The 24,561-nt window shown below is 36.9% G+C and overlaps 1 protein-coding gene and 1 long non-coding RNA gene across 2 annotated transcripts; both read right to left on the bottom strand.

Moving 5' to 3' along the window:
* Positions 1-1,849: 1,849 nt before the first annotated feature.
* Positions 1,850-24,004, bottom strand: LOC103967860 (putative disease resistance protein RGA3). Its single transcript, XM_048570065.1, has 5 exons — positions 23,800-24,004; positions 23,523-23,673; positions 22,962-23,063; positions 21,124-22,864; positions 1,850-4,526 (listed from the first exon to the last, which is right to left on the bottom strand). Exons 4-5 carry the CDS (start codon positions 22,786-22,788, stop codon positions 2,088-2,090), a joined length of 4,104 nt encoding a protein of 1,367 aa, XP_048426022.1. The 5' UTR covers positions 22,789-22,864; positions 22,962-23,063; positions 23,523-23,673; positions 23,800-24,004; the 3' UTR covers positions 1,850-2,087.
* LOC125468239 lies at positions 6,068-7,501 on the bottom strand. Its single transcript, XR_007253015.1, has 3 exons — positions 7,227-7,501; positions 6,366-6,494; positions 6,068-6,269 (listed from the first exon to the last, which is right to left on the bottom strand). It is a non-coding gene; the product is annotated as an uncharacterized LOC125468239 (long non-coding RNA).
* Positions 24,005-24,561: the final 557 nt, after the last annotated feature.

Raw genomic sequence — 24,561 nt, 5'->3', positions numbered from 1 at the left:
GGGCAAGGTAATAACAACAAAACCTCTTCATCCAGCTAGTTTATGCATTCAAAGTCGGGATGAAGATCACACACATACATACAGAACCATACAAACACATGACCATGAAAACTTAGGAATCACGCGATGCCATTAATATACTAAGCATTAAAAGTAAATACAGAAACCAGTCATAAACACCATCAGGAAGCAATTTGTATAAAGATTATATTCCCCACTCAAACAACGAAAGATAATAAAAAACCAACAATACCTTTTATTCTATTACAATTCGAGCATCCAACCCGAAACCAATTGGCAACGGGTGGAGACGCCCGAGATCTTTCAAACTATTTACGTAACACTTCAATTCCCGACATGGGATTCACACTGTCGAAACAATACCTGCTCCAAGAAGCAATATACTCTCAAAAATTTCAACTTACTAACTTTGTAATAAACACAAAGAAAACTTGTCATTTTCTCACTTACCCTTTTCTGTTCATTTTCATTTTGACCATATTCCTAATCAAACAAAACCATAAATCAAACTGAAAAACTGTAATCTGCTCCTCTGAAGAATCCAAATTTTGCATCAAGTATATGTATTTACTTTAATAATGATAAAAACATAAAAATTAAAACTAAAAACATGAATTTTGCTAAGAAATTAATGAGAATTACACTCAAGTCAATACAAATTAACGAATAAATCTAACTGAATTAGAGCTCAACCCAATCAAAAACCTAGCAAACAAGCATCGCAAAGATTAAATTTAAACAAAAACCAAATAAAGCCATACAAAAGATTAAGAATTTATATTCGGATTGAAGAAAGAGATTACGTACCGACATGAATTCAATCAAAGAAGAAAGAACTTTTTTATTTTCCGGGAAAATGAAATGACTCGGAAAGCACAGAGAGAGAGAGAGAGAGAGACGTTGGGCCAGAAATGGGCCTAAATCGCATTGTGAAATCTGGGAAAGAATACGAGGCTTTAACGGTTTTTGTTTCGGTTTGAACGGCATTATTTTGCTGACGGGAACGGAAAGATGATTTGTATCGCCGTTAAGTCAGCGTCAGGCCTGACGTGGTTTGTGCGTTTGGAATAAAATTGAGACTCCAATAAAAAAATGGAAAATTGCACAATCACTATCCTACATTAAATCCATGAATAAAATCGAACCAGCTTATTCAAGTTTTAGTACTGATGTATTACTACGCTTAATTTTTCTTAGAACTCAGTTAAAATGTATAATTGTTATCAATTTATCACTTGTCAATTAGATAAATAGTGCACTTTTAATAAATGACGAAAGTTTGGTATAAAGATTTGATTGACCAAAATTCTTTGGCACGTATTTTGTACTTTTAGGAAGACAAGTCATAGTAAAGGAAGTCATTTAGTGGTCATCATTCCACATTGAGAAACTAATTCCCACATAAAAAAATAGTCAAGTTAGCATATCGAAAGCTAACGCAACTTTTCGAGAGTCCAATCATCATTTAGATGCTAGAGACAACACAACTTGAGCAACGAGCCCCTTGCATTTCCATTTCTTTGTTGATTGCTTATTCTCGATGCATTAAATAAAAGAGAGTTTTAACGATAAGCTTACGGTACTGTTCATTTTAACGAAAAATCACATTTTTACACTAAAAAGTCAAACTTGATACTATTCATTTTACCCTTTATTTTGTCGTTATTGTTAAAACTCAAAGTTTTCAAATTATTTTCTTTAGTTTTCCTTAAATAAAATGCATTACTAGCTCATAAGTTAAAATTTGCTAAAATAAATTAAAAGATTCGGTTTAAGTGGCCTGGTTAAAATCTTGCTGGGAGAAAACTGAATGGGAAAAACTCCAAACTTAGGAGAAAGAGTAGCACATTTATAAAGTTATAATACAAATCAGTTTAAAAGGGACCAAGCAAACACAGCAATCGATTACCCCCAAAAAAAAATGCAAATATAGGAATCCGGGAGAAGAAACGTCGGCCGAGAAATATTGTGGATTACTTTACTTTACAAGAATAAACATGATTATTAATAATAATAATATTAATATTAAAACATTCCTCGAGAAAATGATACCTGGACCATCAGCTTCAAATCAGCTTCCAATCTATCCTTATGCAAGGGATGTGGGATATTTTGTGCCAGTAGCGTCCTTTTCCTGGTTGGCATCTCTCTTTTAGCACTGGACACCTATGGATGACAAGTTTCTCTAGTGAAGGAGGCAGACCCTCCTCTGGAATGGATGCTAGCTTTGGACAATCCCAGAGTTGCAGAGATTGAAGGGAGGTGAGGAATTGAAAGCCCTTGCTGCTCAGTTTCTTCAGATTCGGAAAGCCTTCTATTGAGAGGTTAGTGAGAGATTTGGGGAAAAGCGTCTCCGTCCGTACCATGTCGGGTGGAAACGACACCGTATCCGGGTCTTCACCATTGATTTCCAAGTATGCAAGAGAGGTGAGTCTGTGCAACCCCCACTCCAACTCCCACAATGACTTACAGCTCTTGACCTTCCAAATTACAAGCAACGTGAGGTTGGGAGGAAAAGTCAAACCTTCACGGTAGTGGATCCTCAATTCCTCAAGAGAGTTGAGATTGTGCATACCTTCGGGCAACGCCTCCAATTTCTCGCATTCATAGATCTCCATCTCTCTCAGGTTGGAGGGTCTTCTCCCCCCACTCAGTCTCGGGATGGAAACAAGACTTCCACAGTTCCTAATAATTAGAGTTTGAAGATTGCTGAGGTGGCATAAGCCATCCGGTAAGGATTTCAGATTTTGGCAATTCCAGATCATAATACGTTCAAGGCAGTGATTGGTGTTGTCGCTGAAGAACCCGTTCGGTGCTATTAAACCCAGTCGTTCACATTCCTCCTCATCTACTAGTGATTTCAAACTTTTGCAATTTCCTATAATTATTCTTCTGAGATTTTGGGGAATCTGGAATTTTGCAAAATATATCAATGAATGACACTCTCTAATGTCGATGTCTTTAAGAGAAGGTGGCAGACCAACATCTGGAAAAGAAACTAAACGTGAACATTCGTGTATGCGAAGCTCTTGAAGAGACGACAGCTGATTTAACCCTTTTGGTAGCTTCAAAAGATTTTCGCACTTTTTAAACTCCAGACATTCAAGCTTGCATTCCAATATTTCCAATTGCAGCAACTCCTCTGCTTCTTCTCCCAATTCTTCAACTAGGGCAGAGTTGTCTTCAATTTCCAAACGGCCAAGACAAGTCAACAGCTGCAATAATCTACCCTCATTCTTCAATGACGACATCAGCTTCTCACATCCATTAATCTTCAAATCTCTAACCTTGCTTAATCCCTTCCTCAACAATTCCCCTGTTTGCAGAGACATCACCTCCGAAATGTTTGAAAGGCACAAGGACTCTAATAACTCAAACTCAACCTTAGCATCTGTATGCACGAATACTTTACAACCCTTAATATTTAATTGACGAAGTTGTTTGTAGTTGGCAATCGAAACCGCCAATTCCTCACATTCAACAATTTCAAGTTCGGCTAACAAATCGAGGTTCTCTGGCAGCTTACCTTCCAAATGGGAACATTTTTCGATTGAAAGCCTTTTCAGGCAAGGGAAAACACCACTTCCGTGATCCAGTTGGAAAGGAAGCCACACCTTCCAATGCTGCATATCCACAAACTCGAGAATCTCTAACAGCGGAAAAGCCAAGACACACTCGCCATAAAACTCATGACCAACACTTTCCACTGCATTCATTCCTCTAATATAAAGCTCTTTGAGATGAGGCAATTGTCCGAGAGGTGGCAACGATAAACAATTGTTACATTCCTCTAAGCGCACAAGCACCATATTAGAGAAGAAAGAACCTCCAACCCATGATGAAAATTCCTTGCCGGCGTACCTCTTGATGGTGAGCTCCTTGATCTTTGTATGAGGCTGCAACATGTCAAGCACAGCGGATTCTGTTTCTCTCGTGCCCCTTGAACGAGACCATTCTAGGACCAACGAATCAAGCCTCTCCTTGCATTTCAAGTTGGCCGTCCTGGCATCCTCGACATCAGTCACATTCTCCAATCTTGAGAGGCACAATGTCCCTCGGAGATGCAATAGGGGCCCTATCTCTCTTATCCCTGACTGATCACTACCTTCGCTCGCCACAAAAAGAGGCAGTGATTGTAGATTCGTCAATTGACCTAGTTGCAAAGGCATTCCTTCCAACGAATATGCACCTGAGTTGTTGAGATGGCGCAACTTAATTAGATTGCTCAAGTCCGCATGCAATGAGTTCAATTCATGACAACCTTCCAAAATCAATGTTTGCAAGTAGTAAAGAGTGCTTATTGATTTGGGCAAACTGGTTATCAATGTGTAGGATAGGTCAAGATACTGTAACAACCTCAAATCACCGATTGACTTCGGCAGCTCAGTTATTTTGTAGCCATTGAAAGAGAGCACCCGCAAGTACTGCAATTTTGGCAATAAATCAAAGGTAACCTGACGAGACAAATTACGGCCCCAACTGGAATCTGAGAGTGAAAGTGGCAGGAATGTTCGCAAACGTTCAGCTTTTGGAAAGTCCTCAAATCTCATAACTCCATCAAATTGACCAGCAATGAAAGACGAATGGCGAGCCCTTCGAAAGCCAGTGCTTTGCAAGTTATCACCTTGCTTATCTTCCAATCTAAAACATATTTCACCTGCTGCCCATCGTGCTAAATCATTAACGAGGTCATGCATTACATATCGTGAATTGTTTTTGCTTGATTCTTGAAACAGCGACCTTGCTAATAGCTCTCGAAAGTAGTCGCGGCCCAAATCCTCCATTTGTTTATTGTCGTCATGTTTTTGTTGAATCAAATCCTCTGCCATCCACAAAAGGACGAGCTGCTTCTCCCCAAATTCATAGTCATTTGGAAGTATTGAGCAATAGGCAAAACACCTCTTCAAATGTGATGGAAGATAGTGATAGCTCAACTTTAGTACAGGAAGAAGGCCACTCTTATCTGCTAGATTCCATAATTTGTTGTCCAATATTTCTCCCCACTCTTCTTTTTCTTGGCGACGTAAAAGACCACCGAGAGTTCTTGCAGCTAATGGTAATCCACAACATTTTCCAACAATTTTCGTCCGAATTACCTCATAATTTACTGGTTTTCCGTTATTAATTTCCCCGAACGCGTGTCGCTCAAATATTTCCATACAATCATCATCTGCCATACACTCCAAATTATGAACTCCAGCGGCTCCCGTAATCTTTGCAACATTCCTGTCACGGGTTGTCACAATTATCTTACTTCCTCCTGCTCCGACGCCAAAAGGGGATTGAAGTCTTGTCCAGAGATCGTATAGATCATAGTCATCTTTGTCCCAGATATCATCTAAAACAATTAAAAACTTTTTTCCTCTTAATTGCTCACTCAAATCATGCTGCATTTTACTAAACTCCTCCACTTGAACGGGTCGGGATGTGATTGATTCAAGAATTGCCTTTGTCACTCGCACCACATCGAAGTCATCGGACACAGATACCCAGACCTTGAGCTCAAAATCCTTCATGGCATCATCTTTGTTGTTGAATACAAGTTGAGCAAGTGTCGTCTTCCCAACTCCGGCCATGCCAACTATAGCAACTACACCAAAATTGACAGCACCTGCATGCTCGTATTTTCTTGACAACAATTCAATAATCTTCCCTTTGTCACCATCTCTTCCAACAAGAAGCTTTTCATCTAACACGTCTGAACTTGGTAGACTTCGCGATTCCTTAGCAGACGTCCCAGTATCTTTCAAGCCAAACTTGTCTTTCCGTTCAGATATGTCTTGCAACCGCTTCGTAATCTTCTTCATTTCGGAGTTCATATCAAAACTCAATTTAACTTTATAAAATGATCTCCGTATCTTCCTGCTTGGGCTGGCTTGATCACGTCCCTCTATCATGCGCTTCAACATTTGAGTGGCAAATTTGTCCAACATGTCTTCGATATCATAAGCCAGGTCTCTGAGATCATCCAGCCACAGTTTCACACCACCTTCAGTCAGTTGCCTTTCCTCAGCGTCGCTCAGCACCGCTCCAATTGTAGACAACGTGGTCCTCCACTTCTCCAGCTTCTGTCCGACGCCCCGGAAATTGCCCAAGTACTCAAGAATCTCGCGAGGGGTCAACCTGTCGAGCAGCAACTGTAGAAACGCCGCAAGAAAAACCTCTCCGAGTGCCATGTTAAGAGCGAGGATTACTCCGAGCAATCAACGAAAGACCGAACCGCTTTTGAGCAATATTGAGGTGCAGAACTGTACAAATTAAGTGAACAAACAAATGAATAAAAAGTGGTTCAAATAAAATGAAAAACAACTAATGTATTATTCAAATAAATAATAAGAACTTACATGGAAGTTCAAATCTAACTTTGCTTGTGATCAACAAATACAGACTCAACGAAGGGAAGATCAACGGTCAAAGACTTGTTCCTTGGAAATTTGGAAGCTTGACCCGTTGAGACTCAGAAATACTCACAACTGCACAAATTAAAATGATGAGAACTAATTATTGATGCCTGTGCAATTATATACAAATTTATAGTAAAAGTGAAATAATCAATTAATGGACTCCTAGTAAGCATTTCTAGAGGTGACAATTAATGGACTCCAATAAAAAATAAAATAAAAAACTTGATATTGCATGTATAAAGCACAATAAAACACACCACATAATATTACTTACTAGGAAAATGTTAGGAAGATCACGTATTTTTGTTCATATTTATGTACCATCTGATGTGGCAAGTAAGATATACATGTCACGTCAATTTATTATATAAATATGTGATTTTTCTAGCACTACCCTTTAAATAATAAAGCACAATAAAACATACTATATACGATTGCAAAAATCATATATTAGTATACATTGTTTTTCTTAAATTTTAACATGTTGAACAAATAAACGGGCAGTTAGTTCTAAAGGGTTTAGGGTTTAGGGTTTAGAGAGTTGAGGAGTTTGGGCTTAAGGCCCGGCCCAAGTATTGGGCCAAGGGCCCGTGTGACTTGGCCCGAAGGCCTGTGTAGTTACAAGGGTTGGGTGTAGGTTGTAGCGGGCCAAAGGCCCGAAGTTGGGACACGGCCCGCAGGGCCTGGGTTTGTTTCTCGCCGGGAAAAGGAGGCCGGAGCTTCCTAGCTCCGGACGACGCCACCCTAGTCTACGATTTAAGTGCCAAAACGAAGGTAGAGGTGAGAGGAAGAGATTGGTACCTGTTTCACGACGAGTGGTGGCCGGGAAGTGGCCGGATTTTCGCTGGAGAGTCACGGGGTTTCGCCGGAGATCTCCTGGGTTTCTGGGCTTCACCGAGCTTCACTGAGACGGGGAAGAGGGAGGGGAGATCCTCGCGAGCGTGAGGGTGGTGGTGGTGTTGCCGGGGTGCCACTTTGGGTGTGCGTGGGTGTGTGCGGGTTCGATCGGGGAGAGAGTCCGAGAGAGAGAGAGAGAGAGAGAGAATCTGAAAAGTGATGGTTGAGGATTTAAGGGAAAATCTGAAAAGTGATCCGGATGGGGCAAATGGATGGGGACTAAAATGTAAACTTCACGAACTTTTTAGGGAAACAAAAGAAATTACGATAATTTGGGGGTGGGGTTTTACAAAAAGTGCACAAATTATGTAGCTGGTTATTGCTGCGATAATTAGATGTTGAAAGACCATAACGAAGTCTCCTTCTTTCTGCCCAAAAGGAAAGTTAGATTCCTCTTTACCTCTCTCTTTAATTTTCGTGGGGTCATATTGTTTTAGGAATATGTTATTCACACACCTTATTTTCCTTCTTATACAATCTTTGATAATTTTTGTTTGTTGATCTTCTTCAATTCATCCGATCCGACGACCGAAAAATTAAAAAAATGTGTGAGAAGTAAAATAAGGTGTGTGAATATCGCATCCCTTGTTTTATCATTTTGATTGCTTTCTTATCTCCTACGTCTTACACGGTTATATTTTTTTTTTTCATTTGGAGAAAATTGTGGTAATAGTTTCTCAACTTTAACCAAATTATAATAATGATCTTTTAATTAAAAATTCATAATTATTTGTCTCTTAACTCATTGAAATATGCAGCTATAATCTTTATTTTTTCATGGGGTCATGTTGTTTTATCTTTTTAATTGCGTTCTTATCTCCTTTGTCCCACACGGTTATACTTTTTCTTTTCCTTTATACGAACGATTTTGGGAGATGAGGAACCAAACACGCAACTCAGTGTGGAGGAGTGATTGCTCGTAGACAACTAAGTTGCATTTCCTTGCAACACCGATTATTTTATTTTGAAAGGGTGATTGGTTCAATTTTATAGGCCATTGTAGATAATCTTGAGACTCAAACACCCTGAGCCACACAACACAAAGAAGAAGAAAATGATCCTGCAAAAAGTTACCATGGATTATTGTTTACCATCTTGTAGTTATACTACTTAATTAGTCACAGAGCCATATTTAGATCAATTGAAGATGAAGAGCAAGTTTTATTAGCATATAATTAATGGACATCTGGCTATTAAAGAAAGGAAACAAGTCAAACAACATTGAGCAAGTAATTTTAGATTTATGTCCTGCCGTGTGAATTTGCTTTTTACTAGTAAGTTGCCCAGCAACTTGACTTTTTCACTACCCAAAAGCTGAAAATGCATGAACCCGAATATGCTAGGAAAGTACAAAAACTAAATTAACACGATGCACATGGAGAGAAACTTAAACACAAATTGTATTGTTAACCCATGGTGTTATGATGACACCCCTACATATGTCTAGTCATTCCCTAAATATGGTCATTACCTGCCGAGAACTCTACCGGATGATTTACAAAAGATACCATATTCGTCGTTGATATATTTGAAGGAGTTATACAATTTAGGATTTAGTAAAGGGGTGTGATATTTATACATTCATTTTCACTTCTCATATACTTTTTTAATTTTTGGCCGTCATATTAGATAAATTGAAGTAGATCAAATGACAGAATTTAATAAGTAGTATGTGAGAAGTAAAAAAAAAGTGTAAGAACTAAAAATAGATGTGTAAATGGTAAGTCCCTTTAGTAAAATAGGTAGTTTACATGGAATTAGGTGTTGACTTGAAGGACTGCAACAAGTCTTCCTCTTTCGACGACAACTACTTTAGAGCTCTTCAATTTGCCATGACGATTACGTGTTGAAAGACTATAACAAGCCTTATCTTTCTGCCCATAAAGAAAGAAAGATTCCTCTTTTTTTTCTCCCTCTTTTTATTTTTAGTGGGGTCATATTGTTTTCTTTTTTATTGCTTTCTTATTGACAATATCCTACACGGTTATATTTTAAGAAAACTAATAAAAATAATTTAAAATGGTTGAATTTTAACGATAAAGATAAAATAAAAAGCAAAATAAATAGTACTAGATTTGACTTTTTAGTGTAAAAATATGATTTTTCGTTAAAATGAACAGTACCACGGGTTTTTCGTTAAAACTCCCTTATACTTATTCATTTCCTTTATATGAACAATTTTGGGGGGAACTGAAACTTCGGCTGGAAGAGTGACTGCTGGTAAACTTATAACTTTTAAAGTAGATCCGTGTTTTTAGCCGTTGGATCAAATTTTAAGGATACGTATTATTTGATAAGGAGGATTAAGTGGAATGGATCCGGAGAGAACCCCTTCCTTTTTGTGAGGGTGTTTGGTTCAATGTTTTTGTAGGCCATTGAAGATAATATAGAGAATCAATTTAAAACAGTAAAAGATTTTGAAACAACCTGAGCCACATAACACAAAGAAGAAGAACATGATCCTGCCAACACCAGATTTACAAAAGTTATCATGGATTATGCTTTACCATTTTGGAGTTATACTACTTAATTAGTCACAGATCTATATTAATTTATGATCCATTTGAAGATGAACAGCAAGTATTATTAGCATATAATTAACGAACAACTCGATGACTAGGAAGGGAAACAAATCAAACAACATTGAGCAAGATTTTCATGAAGTGAAATTACTAGCTTATTATGACAATTTTGTAGGTTAAGAGAGACCAATTAAGCTTGGTAAATTGAATTAGTGACAATGAATTTTAAACTTACGTCTTCGCCGTGTCAATCTGCTACCAACTTGACATTTTCACTATCCAAAAATTGAAAATGCACGAACCAGAACATGCTAGGAAAATAGAAAAACAAAGTGAACGCGATGTATGTGGAGAGAAACTTAAACGCGAAATTTTATTGTTCACCCATGAAGTCATGATGGCGCCCCAACATGCGTCTAGTCATTCCTCAAATGAATGGTTTACAGAAGATAACAAAAAAGGAATTTGAGTTCTTGTAGTCTCTAGGTCATATTGAACCATTCTCCATTGGGAATGATTGGAATTTCTAGTCTACATTACCCATCAAAATCATGGTTATTTATCATAATGCAAAAATAGTAATGCTTCTCCCTTGGCTCATGTATGCGTTTATAACGCAGTACAAGGAGGTTAGTCGAAACCTCGTTATTAAGATTGATTGTAAGGGTTAGGTGGTTGCGAACAGTTGGCTGGTCGGAAAACGCGGCAATTATATAATTATTTTGAATTATAATAGTATTTATAAAATTATTTTAGTTGATTTTTTCATTGGTACCTAAACTGAAAATTATGTTACTTAAACTAATCGTTGTATTGAAATTGGTATTTATAAGATCCCAATTCCCAAACACTTAAACAGCCTGAGCCACACAACTTGTTCTGATACCTAAACTGAAAATTATGTTACTTAAACTAATAGTTTTTGGAAGATGAGGAACCAAACACGCAATTTAGGGTGGAAGGGTGATTGGTCGTAAACAACTGAGTTGCCTTTCTTGCAATACCGATTATATTATTTTGAGAAGGTGATTGGCTCAAATTTTTAGGCCATTGTAGATAATGTTGAGACTCTCAAACAGCCTGAGCCACACAATTTGTTCTGATACCATAAAAAAGATTGAAGTTTCACCATAAAAATAATTGACAATAGGGAAAGTACCTCAACTACTTATTATAAGAACATACAAAGTCTCTCATTTCATTAAATATGAGATTTATTCTTAACAAAAAAATGACTGCTTGCGCCACTTAGTACTACGATCTAGCGATATTTCTCTTCACTTAGAAGTAGAGATCTTAGGTTCGAATCTCGTGGATGACGAATTTGATATCAAATTAAACTACTCATTGTGTGGCTCAGCCAAACTTATTTTATTCCTTAATATAAAAAATATTGATGTACTAAAAAAATTAAAAAATATCGATATACTAAAAAAATAAAAAATATCTGCTTGTAAACAACTAAACCTACAATCCCCTGCAACACCGATCATATTACTTTGGGAGGGTGATTGTTTCAATTGTTTGTAGGCCGTAGCAGATAATGTAGAGACAATCAATTTAAAATTGTAAAAGACTCTGAAAAAACCTGAGCCACACAACACAAAGAAGAAGAAAATGATCCTACCGACACTTGGTTTACCAAAGTTACCGTGGATTATGCTTTGCCATCTTGTAGACTTGTAGTCATGCTACTTAATTAGTAACAGAGCTGTATTGGATTATGAACCATTTGAAGATGAAGAGCAAGTTTTATTAGCATATAATTAATGAGCATCCAAATGTTTAAGAAAGAAAACAAGTCAAACAACATTGAGCAATATTTTCATGAGGTGAAATTACTAGCTTATTGTGTTAATTTTGAAGATTAAGATAGACGACTTAAGCTTGGTGACTGAATTAGTGACAAGTAATTTTAGACTTATGTATTCGTCATGTGATTTTCTTTTTCACTAATAAGTCAATATTCAAAAGCTAAAAATGCACGAAAAAGAACATGCTAGAAAGGTAGAAAAAACTAAGTTAACGTGATGTATGTGCAGAGAAACTTAAATCTGAAATTGTATTCTTAGCCACGATGTCATGATTGACCCATTCTCCCTTGGGAATGATTGGAAATTCTAGTCTGCAATATTCATAAAAAATCATGGTTATTTATCAGAATGCAAATAGTAATGCTCCTCCCTTTGGCTCATGTATGCGAACACAATGGAGTACAAGGAGGTTAGTGGAAATCTGGTTATTAAGATTGATTGTACGGGTAAGGTCGTTGGGAATACAGTTGCCCGGTCGAAAAAAAATGGCAATCGTATAATTATTTTGAATTCTATATAGTAATATTTGTAGATTTATTTTGGTTAACTTTTTCATTAGTATGTAAACTAAAAATCTTGTTACTTACACTGAAAGTTTTATTGGAATTGGTATTTAAAAGACCTCAAAACCTTCGTTTTTTTTAGTACTCTTTAATAAAAGGGGAAATAATAGTTTATTGCCATATCGATCATAAAAAGAAAAAAAAAAAAAGACGAAGCAATAGGTTAATATAGATTATTTTATCGTTCGTAAAAAAAATAAATAAATAAATTAGTTTGCCATTATTTTAACGAGGATAATGCTAGGGAGACCAAGTTATTCAAGTATTAATTAAAGTACTTGTTTTCTATTAGTGACATATCATTTTATTTACAAAATTTAGTTTAAAAATTTGTTCTCCTTGCTCTTACAAATAAAGTGGGTTGAAACTCAAGGGTTGCAGAGGAAAATAACCAAAAAAATTCTTTGAGAAAAAATAAAATAAAAAGGTATTGTTTTCGCTGCCTTCAATTGCACAAAATTTATGGTAATAGATAGTCTCTACTGAAATATTATTATTTTGATAGACCATGGGAGGAAAACTTATTGTAAAAGTTTCGTAACAAGAGAGATATAAATCTTATTAGAGCTATAAAACGGAGATATGCAATTTTCTTCTCAACCTATGGAGATGTGAGAATACTGAGAAGAAAGCACAATAAGAGATGAAAGGTTTGCAATTAAGCAAAGCAACGTTGATAGTTGGAGGGCAACTAGAAATTAAGGCTAGAACAAATAGATGATGCACTCAACATGTGGCACGAAAATATCAACGACATTTTCATAGAAACTCATTAAGTTAACTGTACATATCCATGAACCTTAGCAACATGTTGCGATAAGCAACTTTTTCTAGGACGGTAAATTAGTAGACAAACTGAAGGAAAAATGTTTACTCTTTATTTTTTCGTGGGGTCATGTTTTATTTTTTTTTAATTGCTTTCTTATCTTCCATGTCCTACACGGTTATACTTTTTATTTTCCTTTATATGAACGATTTTGGGAGATGAGGAACCGAACACGTAATTTAGGGTGGAAGGATGATTGCTCGTAAACAACTTAGTTGCATTTCTTGCAATACCGATTATGTTATAGGGGTATGATATCTACATTTTTTTTTCACTTCTCACACACTCTTATAAATTTCGGCCGTCGGATCGGATGGATTGAAGAATATCAAATGATATAAATTAACAAGAGATGTGTAAGAAGTAAAAATAGGTGTATGAATAGGGTTTAGCACACCCTATATTATAATGAGAGGGTGATTCGTTCAAATTTTTAGGCCATTGTAGATAATGTTGAGACAACAAATTTAAAATAGTAAAAGACTCAAACAGCCTGAGTGACACAACACAAAGAAGAAGAACTTGATCCTACAAAAAGTTACCATGGATTATTGTTTACCATCTTGTAGTTATGCTACTTAATTAGTCAGAGCTATATTAGATCAATTGAAGATGAAGAGCAAGTTTTATTAACATATAATTAATGAACATCTAGCTGTTAAAGAAAGGAAACAAGTCAAACAACAATGAGCAAGATTTTCATGAAGTGAAATTACTAGTTTATTATGTTAAGTTTGAAGATTAAGAGAGACAAACTAAACTCGGTAGAATTGAATTAGTGACAAGTAATTTTAGACTTATGTATTGCCGTGTGAATCTGCTTTTTTGCTAATAAGTCTCCCAGCAACTTGATCCTTCTACTATCCAAAAGCTGAAAATGCACGAACCCGAACATGCTAGGAAAGTAGAAAAACTAAGGTAACGCGATATATGTGAAGAGAAATTTAAACTCAAATTGCATTGTTAACCCATGATGTCACGATAACGTCCTAACATGTGTCTAGTCATTTCTTAAATATGATCATTGCTTGTTGAGAGCTCTACCGGATGATTTACAGAAGATACCATATTCGCCCTTGATATATTTGAAGGAGTTATACAATTTAGGATTTAGTAAAGGGGTGTGATATTCACACACTTCTTTTACTTCTCACACATCCTTTTAATTTTCGACCGTCGGATCGGATAAATTGAAATATATCAAGGGATAAAAGTTAACAAAGAATGTATGAGAAGTAAAAATCTGAAATTGTATTCTTAGCCACGATGTCATGATTGACCCATTCTCCCTTGAGAATGATTGGAAATTCTAGTCTGCAATATTCATAAAAAATCATGGTTATTTATCAGAATGCAAATAGTAATGCTCCTCCCTTTGGCTCATGTATGCGCACACAATGGAGTACAAGGAGGTTAGTGGAAATCTGGTTATTAAGATTGACTGTACGGGTAAGGTCGTTGGGAATACAGTTGCCCGGTCGAAAAAAAATGGCAATCGTATAATTATTTTGAATTCTATATAGTAATCTTTGTAGATTTATTTTGGTTAACTTTTTCTTTAGTATGCAAACTAAAAATCTTGTTACTTACACTGAAAGTTTTATTGGAATTGGTATTTAAAAGACCTCAAAAACTTCGTTTACTCTTTAATAAATGGCAAAATAATAGTTTATTGCCCTATCGATCATAAAAAGAAAAAAAAAAGACAAAACAACAGGTTAATATAGATTATTTTATCATTCGTAAAAAATAAAAAAAAACAAAAAAAATTAGTTTGCCATTATTTTAAGGAGGATAATGCTAGGGAGACCAAGTTATTCAAGTATTAATTAAAGTACTTGTTTTCTATTGATGGCATATCATTTTATTTACAAAATTTAGTTTAAAAATTTGTTCTCCTTACTCTTACAAATAAAGTGGGTTGAAACTCAAGGGTTGCAGAGGAAAATAACCAAAAAAAATCTTTGAGAAAAAATAAAATAAAAAGGTATTGTTTTCGCTGCCTTCAATTGCACAAAATTTATGGTAATAGATAGTCTCTACTGAAATATTATTATTTTGATAGACCATGGGAGGAAAACTTATTGTAAAAGTTTCGTAACAAGAGAGATATAAATTTTATTAGAGCTATAAAACCGAGATATGCAATTTTCTTCTCAACCTATGGAGATGTGAGAAGAAAGCGCAATAAGAGATGAAAGGTTTGCAATTAAGCAAAGCAACGTTGATAGTTGGAGGGCAACTAGAAATTAAGGCTAGAACAAATAGATGATGCACTCAACATGTGGCACGAAAATATCAACAGCATTTTCATAGAAACTCATTAAGTTAACTGTACATATCCATGAACATTGGCAACATGTTGCGATAAGCAACTTTTTCTAGTACGGTAAATTAGTAGACAAACTGAAGGAAAAATGTTTACTCTTTATTTTTTTGTGGGGTCATGTTGTTTTATCTTTTTTTAATTGCTTTCTTATCTTCCATGTCCTACACGGTTATACTTTTTATTTTCCTTTATACAACGATTTTGGGAGATGAGGAACCGAACACGTAATTTAGGGTGGAAGGATGATTCCTCGTAAACAACTGAGTTGCTTTTTTTTTTTTGCAATACCGATTATATTATAGGGGTATGATATCTACATATTTTTTTTTACTTCTCACACACCTTTATAAATTTCGACCGTCGGATCAGATGGATTGAAGAAGATCAAATGATATAAATTAACAAGAGATGTGTAAGAAGTAAAAATGGGTGTATGGATAGCACACCCTATATTATATTGAGAGGGTGATTGGTTCAAATTTTTAGGCCATTGTAGATAATGTTGAGACAACAAATTTAAAATAGTAAAAGACTCAAACAGCCTGAGCCACACAACACAAAGAAGAACTTGATCCTACAAAAAGTTACCATGGATTATTGTTTACCATCTTGTAGCTATACTTAATTAGTCACAGAGCTATATTAGATCAATTGAAGATGAAGAGCAAGTTTTATTAACATATAATTAATGAACATCTAGCTGTTAAAGAAAAGAAACAAGTCAAACAACATTGAGCAAGTGATTTTAGATTTATGTCCTGCCGTGTGAATTTGCTTTTTACTAATAAGTCTCCCAGCAACTTGACTTTTCCACTACCCAAAAGCTGAAAATGCACGAACCCGAAAATGCTAGGAAAGTACAAAAACTAAGTTAACACGATGTACGTGGAGAGAAACTTAAACATAAATTGTATTGTTAATCATGATGACACCCCTATATGTGTCTAGTCATTCCCTAAATATGGTCATTGTCTGCTGAGAGCTCTCTCGGATGGTTTATAGAATATACCATATTCGCCGTTGATATATTTGAAGGAGTTATACAATTTAGGATTTAGTAAAAGGGTGTGATATCCACACATCTCTTTTTACTTCTCACACACTTTTTTAATTTTCGACCGTTGGATCACATGAAATGAAGTAGATCAAATGACAAAAGTTAATAAGAGGTGTGTGAGAAGTAAAAATAGATGTATGGATAGCACATCCCTTTAATAAAACAGGTAGTTTAAATGGAATTTGAGTTTTTGCAGACTACTTTACAGATCAATTTGCTATGATAATTAGGTGTTGACTTGAAAGACTATAACAAGTCTTCCTCTTTCGACGACAACTACTTCACAACTCTTCAATTTGCTATGACGATTACGTGTTGAATATAACAAGCCTTCATCTTTCTGCCCATAAAGAAAGTTAGAATCCTCTTTTTTTTCTCTATCCTTAATTTTTGCGGGGTAATATTGTTCTCCTTTTTATCGCTTTCTTATCGCCAATGTCCTACACGGTTATACGAACGATTTTGGGGGAACCAAACGTGAAACTTCGGGTGGAAAGGTGACTGCTGGTAAACAACTGAGCTATATTCCCTTTCAACACCAATGATATTATTTTGTGAGGGTGTTTGGTTCAGTTTTTTGTAGGCCATTGTAGATAATATCGAGAATCAATTTAAAACAGTAAAAGACACTGAAACAACCTGAGCCAAACAACACCAAGAAGAAGAACATGATCCTGCCGACACCAGATTTACCAAAGTTATCATGGATTATGCTTTACCATTTTGGAGTTATACTACTTAATTAGTCACAGAGCTATATTAATTTATGCTCTGAAACTCTTATTTTACTGCCAAACCAGCATGTAAGGATTGCAGAGGAAGAGGATAAAAAATTCTTTGGGAAAAAAGAAAAGAAAAACGTACACATTGTTCTTGCTGCTTTCAGTTGAACACAAAATTTACAGTAATAAACTACTAGTCTCTACTAAAATATTATTATTTTGATAGACTTTAGGAGCAAAAATTATTGTAAAAGTCTCGTGACGAGAGAGACATAAATCTTATGAGCTAAAAAACTGAGATATGAAATTTTCTTCTCGTCCTATTTGGCATGAAAATATCACAAACAATTTCAAAGAAACTCAATAAAATAACTGTATATATCCATGAACATTGGCAACATGTTGTGATAAGCAACTTCTTCTTGGACTGTAAGTTAGCAGACAAACCGAAGGAAAAATGTTCATCTCTAGCCAGCATCCAGCAATGTCAGAATATCACAAGGCATCCCGGAGAAATCCCGAGTACACGCGACGTTTTTTTCTAGTCGAGGCTCGAAGTACAAGTACTAGCATTTCACTGAGTTCAACATTGTAATGAAAAACACGAGAATATACAAACATAGAGCAACCAGCACACCATGTCACCATGGAGCTAACATCCTATGAAAAAGGATAGAAAATAGATATCAGACAGGGAGGAAGAAGCTCAGAAAAGGCAATTGAAACACAACTATTTAGACAACATAAATCCATTTTTCACAAAGCACTTGGCCGACCACATAAGAACTCTAACCCAGTTAAAAGAAATCTATTTAGCCCTCAATGAAATCCTTGTTTTGGGCAAGGCAATAACAACAAAACCTCTCCATCCAGCTAGTTTATGCATTCAAAGTCGGGATGAAGATCGCACACATACATACAGAACCATACAAACACATGACCATGAAATCTTAGGAAGTACGCGATGCCATTAATATACTAAGCATTAAAAGTAAATACAGAAACCAGTCATAAACACCATCAAGAAGCAATTTGTATAAAGATTATATTCCCCACTCAAACAACGAACGACAAGAAAAAAACAACAATACCTTTTATTCTATTACAATTCGAGCATCCAACCCGAAACCAATTGGCAACGGATGGAGACGCCCGAAAAAAAAAGAATCTTGCTGGGAAAAAACTGAATGGGAAAAACTCTATACCTAGGAGAAAAGGTAGCACATTTATAAAGTTATAATACAAATCAGTGAAAAGGGACCAAGCAAACATACCAATTGTTTACCCAAAAATAAAAAATAAAAAAAAGCAAATATAGGAATCCATGAGAATAAACGTTGGCCGAGAAATATCCAAGTTGTCGCCTATTGAAGGCCTCCCAAAGCAGCCACTCCTCAACCCCCAAAACCTTGACCCAAACCAAATATTGTGGATTACTTTACTTTACAAGAATAAACATGATTATTAATAATAATAATATTAATATTAAAACATTCCTCGAGAAAATGATACCCGGACCATCATCTTCATATCTCGTTTCAATCTATCCATATGCAAGGGATGTGGGATATTTTGTGCCAGTAGCGTCCTTTTCCTGGTTGGCATCTCTCTTTTAGCACTGGACACCCATCGATCCAGAGTCTCTCTAGTGAAGGAGGCAGACCCTCCTCTGGAATGGATGCTAGCTTTGGACAATTGAAGAGCCGCAGAAATTGAAGGGAGGTGAGGAATTGAAAGCCCTTGCTGCTCAGTTTCTTCAGATTCGGGAAGCCTTCTATTGAGAGGCTAGTGAGAGATTTGGGGAAGAGCGTCTCCATCCGTACCATGTCGGGTGGAAACGACACCGTATCCGGGTCTTCACCACTTATCCACAAATTTCTAAGAGAGGTGAGTCTGTGCAACCCCCACTCCAACTCCCACAATGACTTACAGCTCTTGACCTTGCAAATTGAAAGCCACGTGAGGTTGGGAGGAAAAGTCAAACCTTCACGGTAGTCGATGGTCAATTCCTCAAGAGAGTTGAGATTGTGCATGTCTTCGGGCAACGCCTCCAATTTCTCGCAATCTCTGATAATGATCTCTCTCAGGTTGGAGGGTCTTCTCCCCCCACTCAGTCTCGGGATGGAAACAAGACTTCCACAGTACTCAATAATTAGAGTTTGAAGATTGCTGAGGTGGCATAAGCCATCCGGTAAGGATTTCAGATTTTCACACATACAGATCTCAATATATTCAAGGCAGTGATTGGTGTTGTCCCTGAAGAACCCGTTCGGTGCTATTAAACCCAGTCGTTCACATTCCTCCTCATCTACTAGTGATTTCAAACTTTTGCAATCACTTATAAATATTCTTCTGAGATTTTGGGGAATCTGGAATTTTGCAAAATATATCAACGAATGGCACTCTCTAATGTCGATGTCTTTAAGAGAAGGTGGCAGACCAACATCTGGAAAAGAAACTAGAGATGAACATTCATATATGCGAAGCTCTTGAAGAGACGACAGCTGATTTAACCCTTTTGGTAGCTTCAAAAGATTTTCGCACTTTTTTAACTCCAGACATTCAAGCTTGCACTCCAATATTTCCAATTGCAGCAACTCCTCTGCTTCTTCTCCCAATTCTTCAACTAGACGAGAGTTATCTTCAATTTCCAAACGGCCAAGACTAGTCAACCGCTGCAATAATCTACCCTCATTCTTCCATGAAGATGTCAGCTTCTCACATCCATTAATCTTCAAATCTCTAACCTTCTTTAATCCCTTCCTGAACAATTCCCCTGCTTCCAGAGACATCACCTCCGAAATGTTTGAAAGCCACAAGGACTCTAATAACTCAAACTCAACCTTAGCATCTGTATGTTTCAACACTTTACAACCGTCAATGTTTATTTGACGAAGTTGTTTGTAGTTGGCAATCGAAACCACCAATTCCTCACATTCAACAATTTCAAGTTTGGCTAACAAATCGAGCTTCTCTGGCAGCTTGCCTTCCAACTTATAACATTTTTTGATTGAAAGCCTTTTCAGGCAAGGGAAAACACCACTTCCGTGATCCAGTTGGAAAGGAAGCCACACCTTCCAATGCTGCATACGCACAAACTCGAGAATCTCTAACAGCGGAAAAGCCAAGACACACTCGCCATAAAACTCAGCACCAACACTTTCCACTGCATTCATTCCTCTAATATAAAGCTCTTTGAGTTGAGGCAATTGTCCGAGAGGTGGCAACGATAAACAATTGTTACATTCCTCTAAGCACACAAGCACCATATTAGAGAAGAAGGAACCTCCAACCCATGATGAAAATTCCTTGCCGGCATAACTCTTGATGGTGAGCTCCTTGATCTTTGTATGAGGCTGCAACATGTCAAGCATAGCGGATTCAGTTTCTCCTGTGTCGCTTGAATGAGACCATTCTAGGACCAACGAATCAAGCCTCTCCTTGCATTTCAAGTTGGCCCTCCTGGCATCCTCGACATCGGTCACATTCTCCAATCTTGAGAGGCGCAATGTCCCTCGGAGCTGTGATAGGCGCCCTATCTCTCTTATCCCAGATTGATCACTACCTTCGCTCGCCACAAAAAGAGGCAGTGATTGTAGATTCGTCAATCGACCTAGTTGCGAAGGCATTCCTTCCAACGAAGATGCACCTGAGTTGTTGAGATGGCGCAACTTAATTAGATTGCTCAAGTCCACAGGCAATGACTTCAATTTATAACAACCTTCCAATATCAACGTTTGCAAGTTGTAAAGAGTGCTTGTTGATTTAGGCAAACTGGATATCAATGTGTAGGATAGGTCAAGATACTGTAACAACCTCAAATCACCGATTGACTTTGGCAGCTCAGTTATTTCGTAGCCATTGAAAGAGAGCACTCGTAAGTATTGCAACTGTGGTAATAACTCAAAAGTAACCTTACGAGACAAATATTTGTACCATCCCCAGGAATCTGAAAGTGAAAGTGGCAGGAATGTTCGCAAACGTTCAGCTTTTGGAAAGTCCTCAAATCTCATAACTCCATCAAATAGACCAGCAATGAAAGACGAATGGCGAGCCCTTCGAAAGCAAGTGCTTTGCAAGTTATCACCTTGCTTATCTTCCAATCTAAAACATATTTCACCTGCTGCCCATCGTGCTAAATCATTAACGAGGTCATGCATTACATATCGTGAATTGTTTTTGCTTGATTCTTGAAACAGCGACCTTGCTAATAGCTCTCGAAAGTAGTCGCGGCCCAAATCCTCCATTTGTTTATTGTCGTCATGTTTTTGTTGAATCAAACCCTCTGCCATCCACAAAAGGACGAGCTGCTTCTCCCCAAATTCATAGTCATTTGGAAGTATTGAGCAATAGGCAAAACACCTCTTCAAATGTGATGGAAGATAGTGATAGCTCAACTTTAGTACAGGAAGAAGGCCACTCTTATCTGCTAGATTCCATAATTTGTTGTCCAATATTTCTCCCCACTCTTCTTTTTCTTGGCGACGTAAAAGACCACCGAGAGTTCTTGCAGCTAATGGTAATCCACAACATTTTCCAACAATTTTCGTCCGAATTACCTCATAATTTACTGGTTTTCCGTTATTAATTTCCCCGAACGCGTGTCGCTCAAATATTTCCATACAATCATCATCTGCCATACACTCCAAATTATGAACTCCAGCGGCTCCCGTAATCTTTGCAACATTCCTGTCACGGGTTGTCACAATTATCTTGCTTCCTCCTGCTCCGACGCCAAAAGGGGATTTAAGTCTTGTCCAGAGATCGTATAGATCATAGTCATCTTTGTCCCAGATATCATCTAAAACAATTAAAAACTTTTTTCCTCTTAATTGCCCACTCAAATCATGCTGCATTTTACTAAACTCCTCCACTTTAACGGGTCGGGATGTGATTGATTCAAGAATTGCCTTTGTCACTCGCACCACATCAAAGTCATCGGACACAGATACCCAGATCTTGAGCTCAAAATCCTTCATGCCATCACCTTTGTTGTTGAATACAAGTTGAGCAACTGTCGTCTTCCCAACTCCAGCCATGCCAACTATAGCAACTACACCAAAATTGACAGCACCTGCATGCTCGTATTTGCTTGACAACAATTCAATAATTTTCCCTTTGTCACCATCTCTTCCAACAAGAAGCTTTTCATCTAACACGTCTGAACTTGGTAGACTTCGCGATTCCTTAGCAGATGTCCCAGTATCTTTCAAACCAAACTCAACTTTCCGTGCAGATATGTCTTGCAACCGCTCCGTAATCTTCTTCATTTCGGAGTTCATATCCCAATTGAATTTAATTTTGAAAAGTGAGTTCCGCACCTTGTTGCTCGCGCTGACATGTCCCTCTATCATACGCTTCAACATTTGAGTGGCAAATTTGTCCAACATGTCTTCGACATCATAAGCCAGGTCTCTGAGATCATCGAGCCACAGTTTTACAAGATGGTCAGTCAGTTGTCTTTCCTCGGCGTCACTCAGCACCGCTGCGATTGTAGATAACGTGGCCCTCCACTTGTCCAGCTTCTTTCCAACGCCCCGGAAGTTTCCAAAATAGTTGAGAACCTCGCGACGAGTCAACCTGTCGAGCAGCAACTGTAGAAACGCCGCAAGAAAAACCTCTCCGAGTGCCATGTTAAGAGCGAAGAGAACTCCAAGCAGTCGAAGAAATAGTGAACGAACCGTCCTTGAGCAATATTGAGGTGCACAACTGCACAAATTAAGTGAAGAAACAAATGAATAAAAAGTAGTTCAAGTAAAATGAAAAAACAACTAATGTATTATTCAGTTGACCATTAAGAAATTACATTGGAAGTTAAATCTGACTCCGTTCGGGAAGAGTAACAGTCAAAAACTAGTTTCTTGGAAAGTTGGAAGCTTGATCTGTTGGGGCTCAGAAATAGTCACAACTGCACAAATTAAAATGATGACAACCTGGTAAGCATTTCTAGAGGTGACAACCTGGGACTAGAGATGGCAACAGGATGGATTCAGATCAAGGTTGTCTACATCATAACCATCTCGCCAGGTATACAGTCCCTAATATAGTACTACCAAGTACTCTAATAACTTGATATTGTATGTTCCAATAAAAAATAAATATGAGATGACATATATGGTATGTTTCATTTTGCTTTATTACTTAAAGAGTAATGCTAGAAAAACCACATGTTTATACTATATTCGTGTATAAATATGAAATGATAAACTAATATAGTATAAATATGTGGTTTTTCTAGCATTACTCTTTTAAGTAAAAAACCACAATAAAACATACCATATATGATTGCAAAAATCATATATTAGTATACATTATTTTTCTTAAATTTTAACATGTTGAACAAATAAATGGGCAGTTTTGGGATTACCTTGCAATCCTACGTTTCAAGACTTGAACTTGCACGAATATTGGACATGATCTGTAGCAAGAAGCTGTTTCATGGGAGTCAATCAGGTCATGAGGGCACTTGTTTGCACTTATGAACAACAAATCCAGACTGAACGATGGAATAATTAAGCCTGAAAAGTGCACAAATTATATAGCTGGTTATTGATGAAATAATTAATTAAAAAACATACAAACTTGAAGAAAAATGAAATAAATAAATAATGGATTTGGCATATATAGTTGCAACAGGAACTTACTGCGTTGGAGTTTTCAGATGATGATGAAGATGAAGGGACTTGTTTCCATAGATCATTAAAATCCACAGATCTGGACTGCTTTGGATCTCTTCAATTTGCTGCAATAATTAGGTGTTGAAAGACCATAACGAAGTCGTCTTCTTTCTGCCCAAAAGGAAAGTTAGATTCCTCTTTTTCCTCTCTTTATTTTTCGTGGGGTCATATTATTTTATCATTTTGATTGCTTTCTTATCTCCTATGTCCTACACAGGTGTATTTTTTTTTTCAGTTTGAGAAAATTATGGCAATTGTTTTTTATCTTTAACCTAATTAGATTAATAATCCTTCAATTTAAAATTTATGATTATTGATCTCTTAACTCATCAGAATATGCAACTATGGTTCTTTTCGTCAACATCGCTAAAATTTTCGTCAAAATAAGTCACGTGTAGACCCCAAACGGTCGTCGTGCCAGCACTGGGCCTAGGCCGGCCCTATTTCTCATAGATGGGTTGAATATTATGAAGGTGTTAGCCCAAGTGAGTGTATCATCTGCAACTGTAAGGAACACCAGCCCAATACAAATGCCAACCACACGAGTTAATTCGTTCATCTTGGGAACAATTGGAAATTCTAGCTTGCAGTACAAATCAAAAGCATGGTTGTCAAAATGCAGATAGTAATGCTCATCCCTTGGCTCGTCTTTGCGAACATTGCGACATTTCCGGAAAGAATAGCTCTAGGAACACAGTGGAGTAGGAGGAGGTGAGTGCCAAACTGGTT

This window comes from the organism of the source record quoted next, unplaced genomic scaffold (genome assembly GCF_019419815.1).
Source record: "Pyrus x bretschneideri cultivar Hongxiangsu unplaced genomic scaffold, Pyrus_bretschneideri_v1 Contig51, whole genome shotgun sequence".
Taxonomy (NCBI): domain Eukaryota; kingdom Viridiplantae; phylum Streptophyta; class Magnoliopsida; order Rosales; family Rosaceae; genus Pyrus; species Pyrus x bretschneideri.
Note: the sequence above shows the minus strand (reverse complement) of the source record. Positions and strands in the feature narration are given on the sequence as shown.

What these genes read in the sequence shown, in the direction of transcription:
- LOC103967860 (XM_048570065.1), bottom strand. Translation starts at nt 22,788, where the DNA reads ATGGCACTCGGAGAGGTTTTTCTTGCGGCGTTTCTACAGTTGCTGCTC. An exon ending in CTGAACGTTTGCGAACATTC is followed by an intron (nt 4,527 to 21,123) that starts CTGCCACTTTCA and finishes TTGCGAACATTC; the next exon opens with CTGCCACTTTCACTCTCAGA.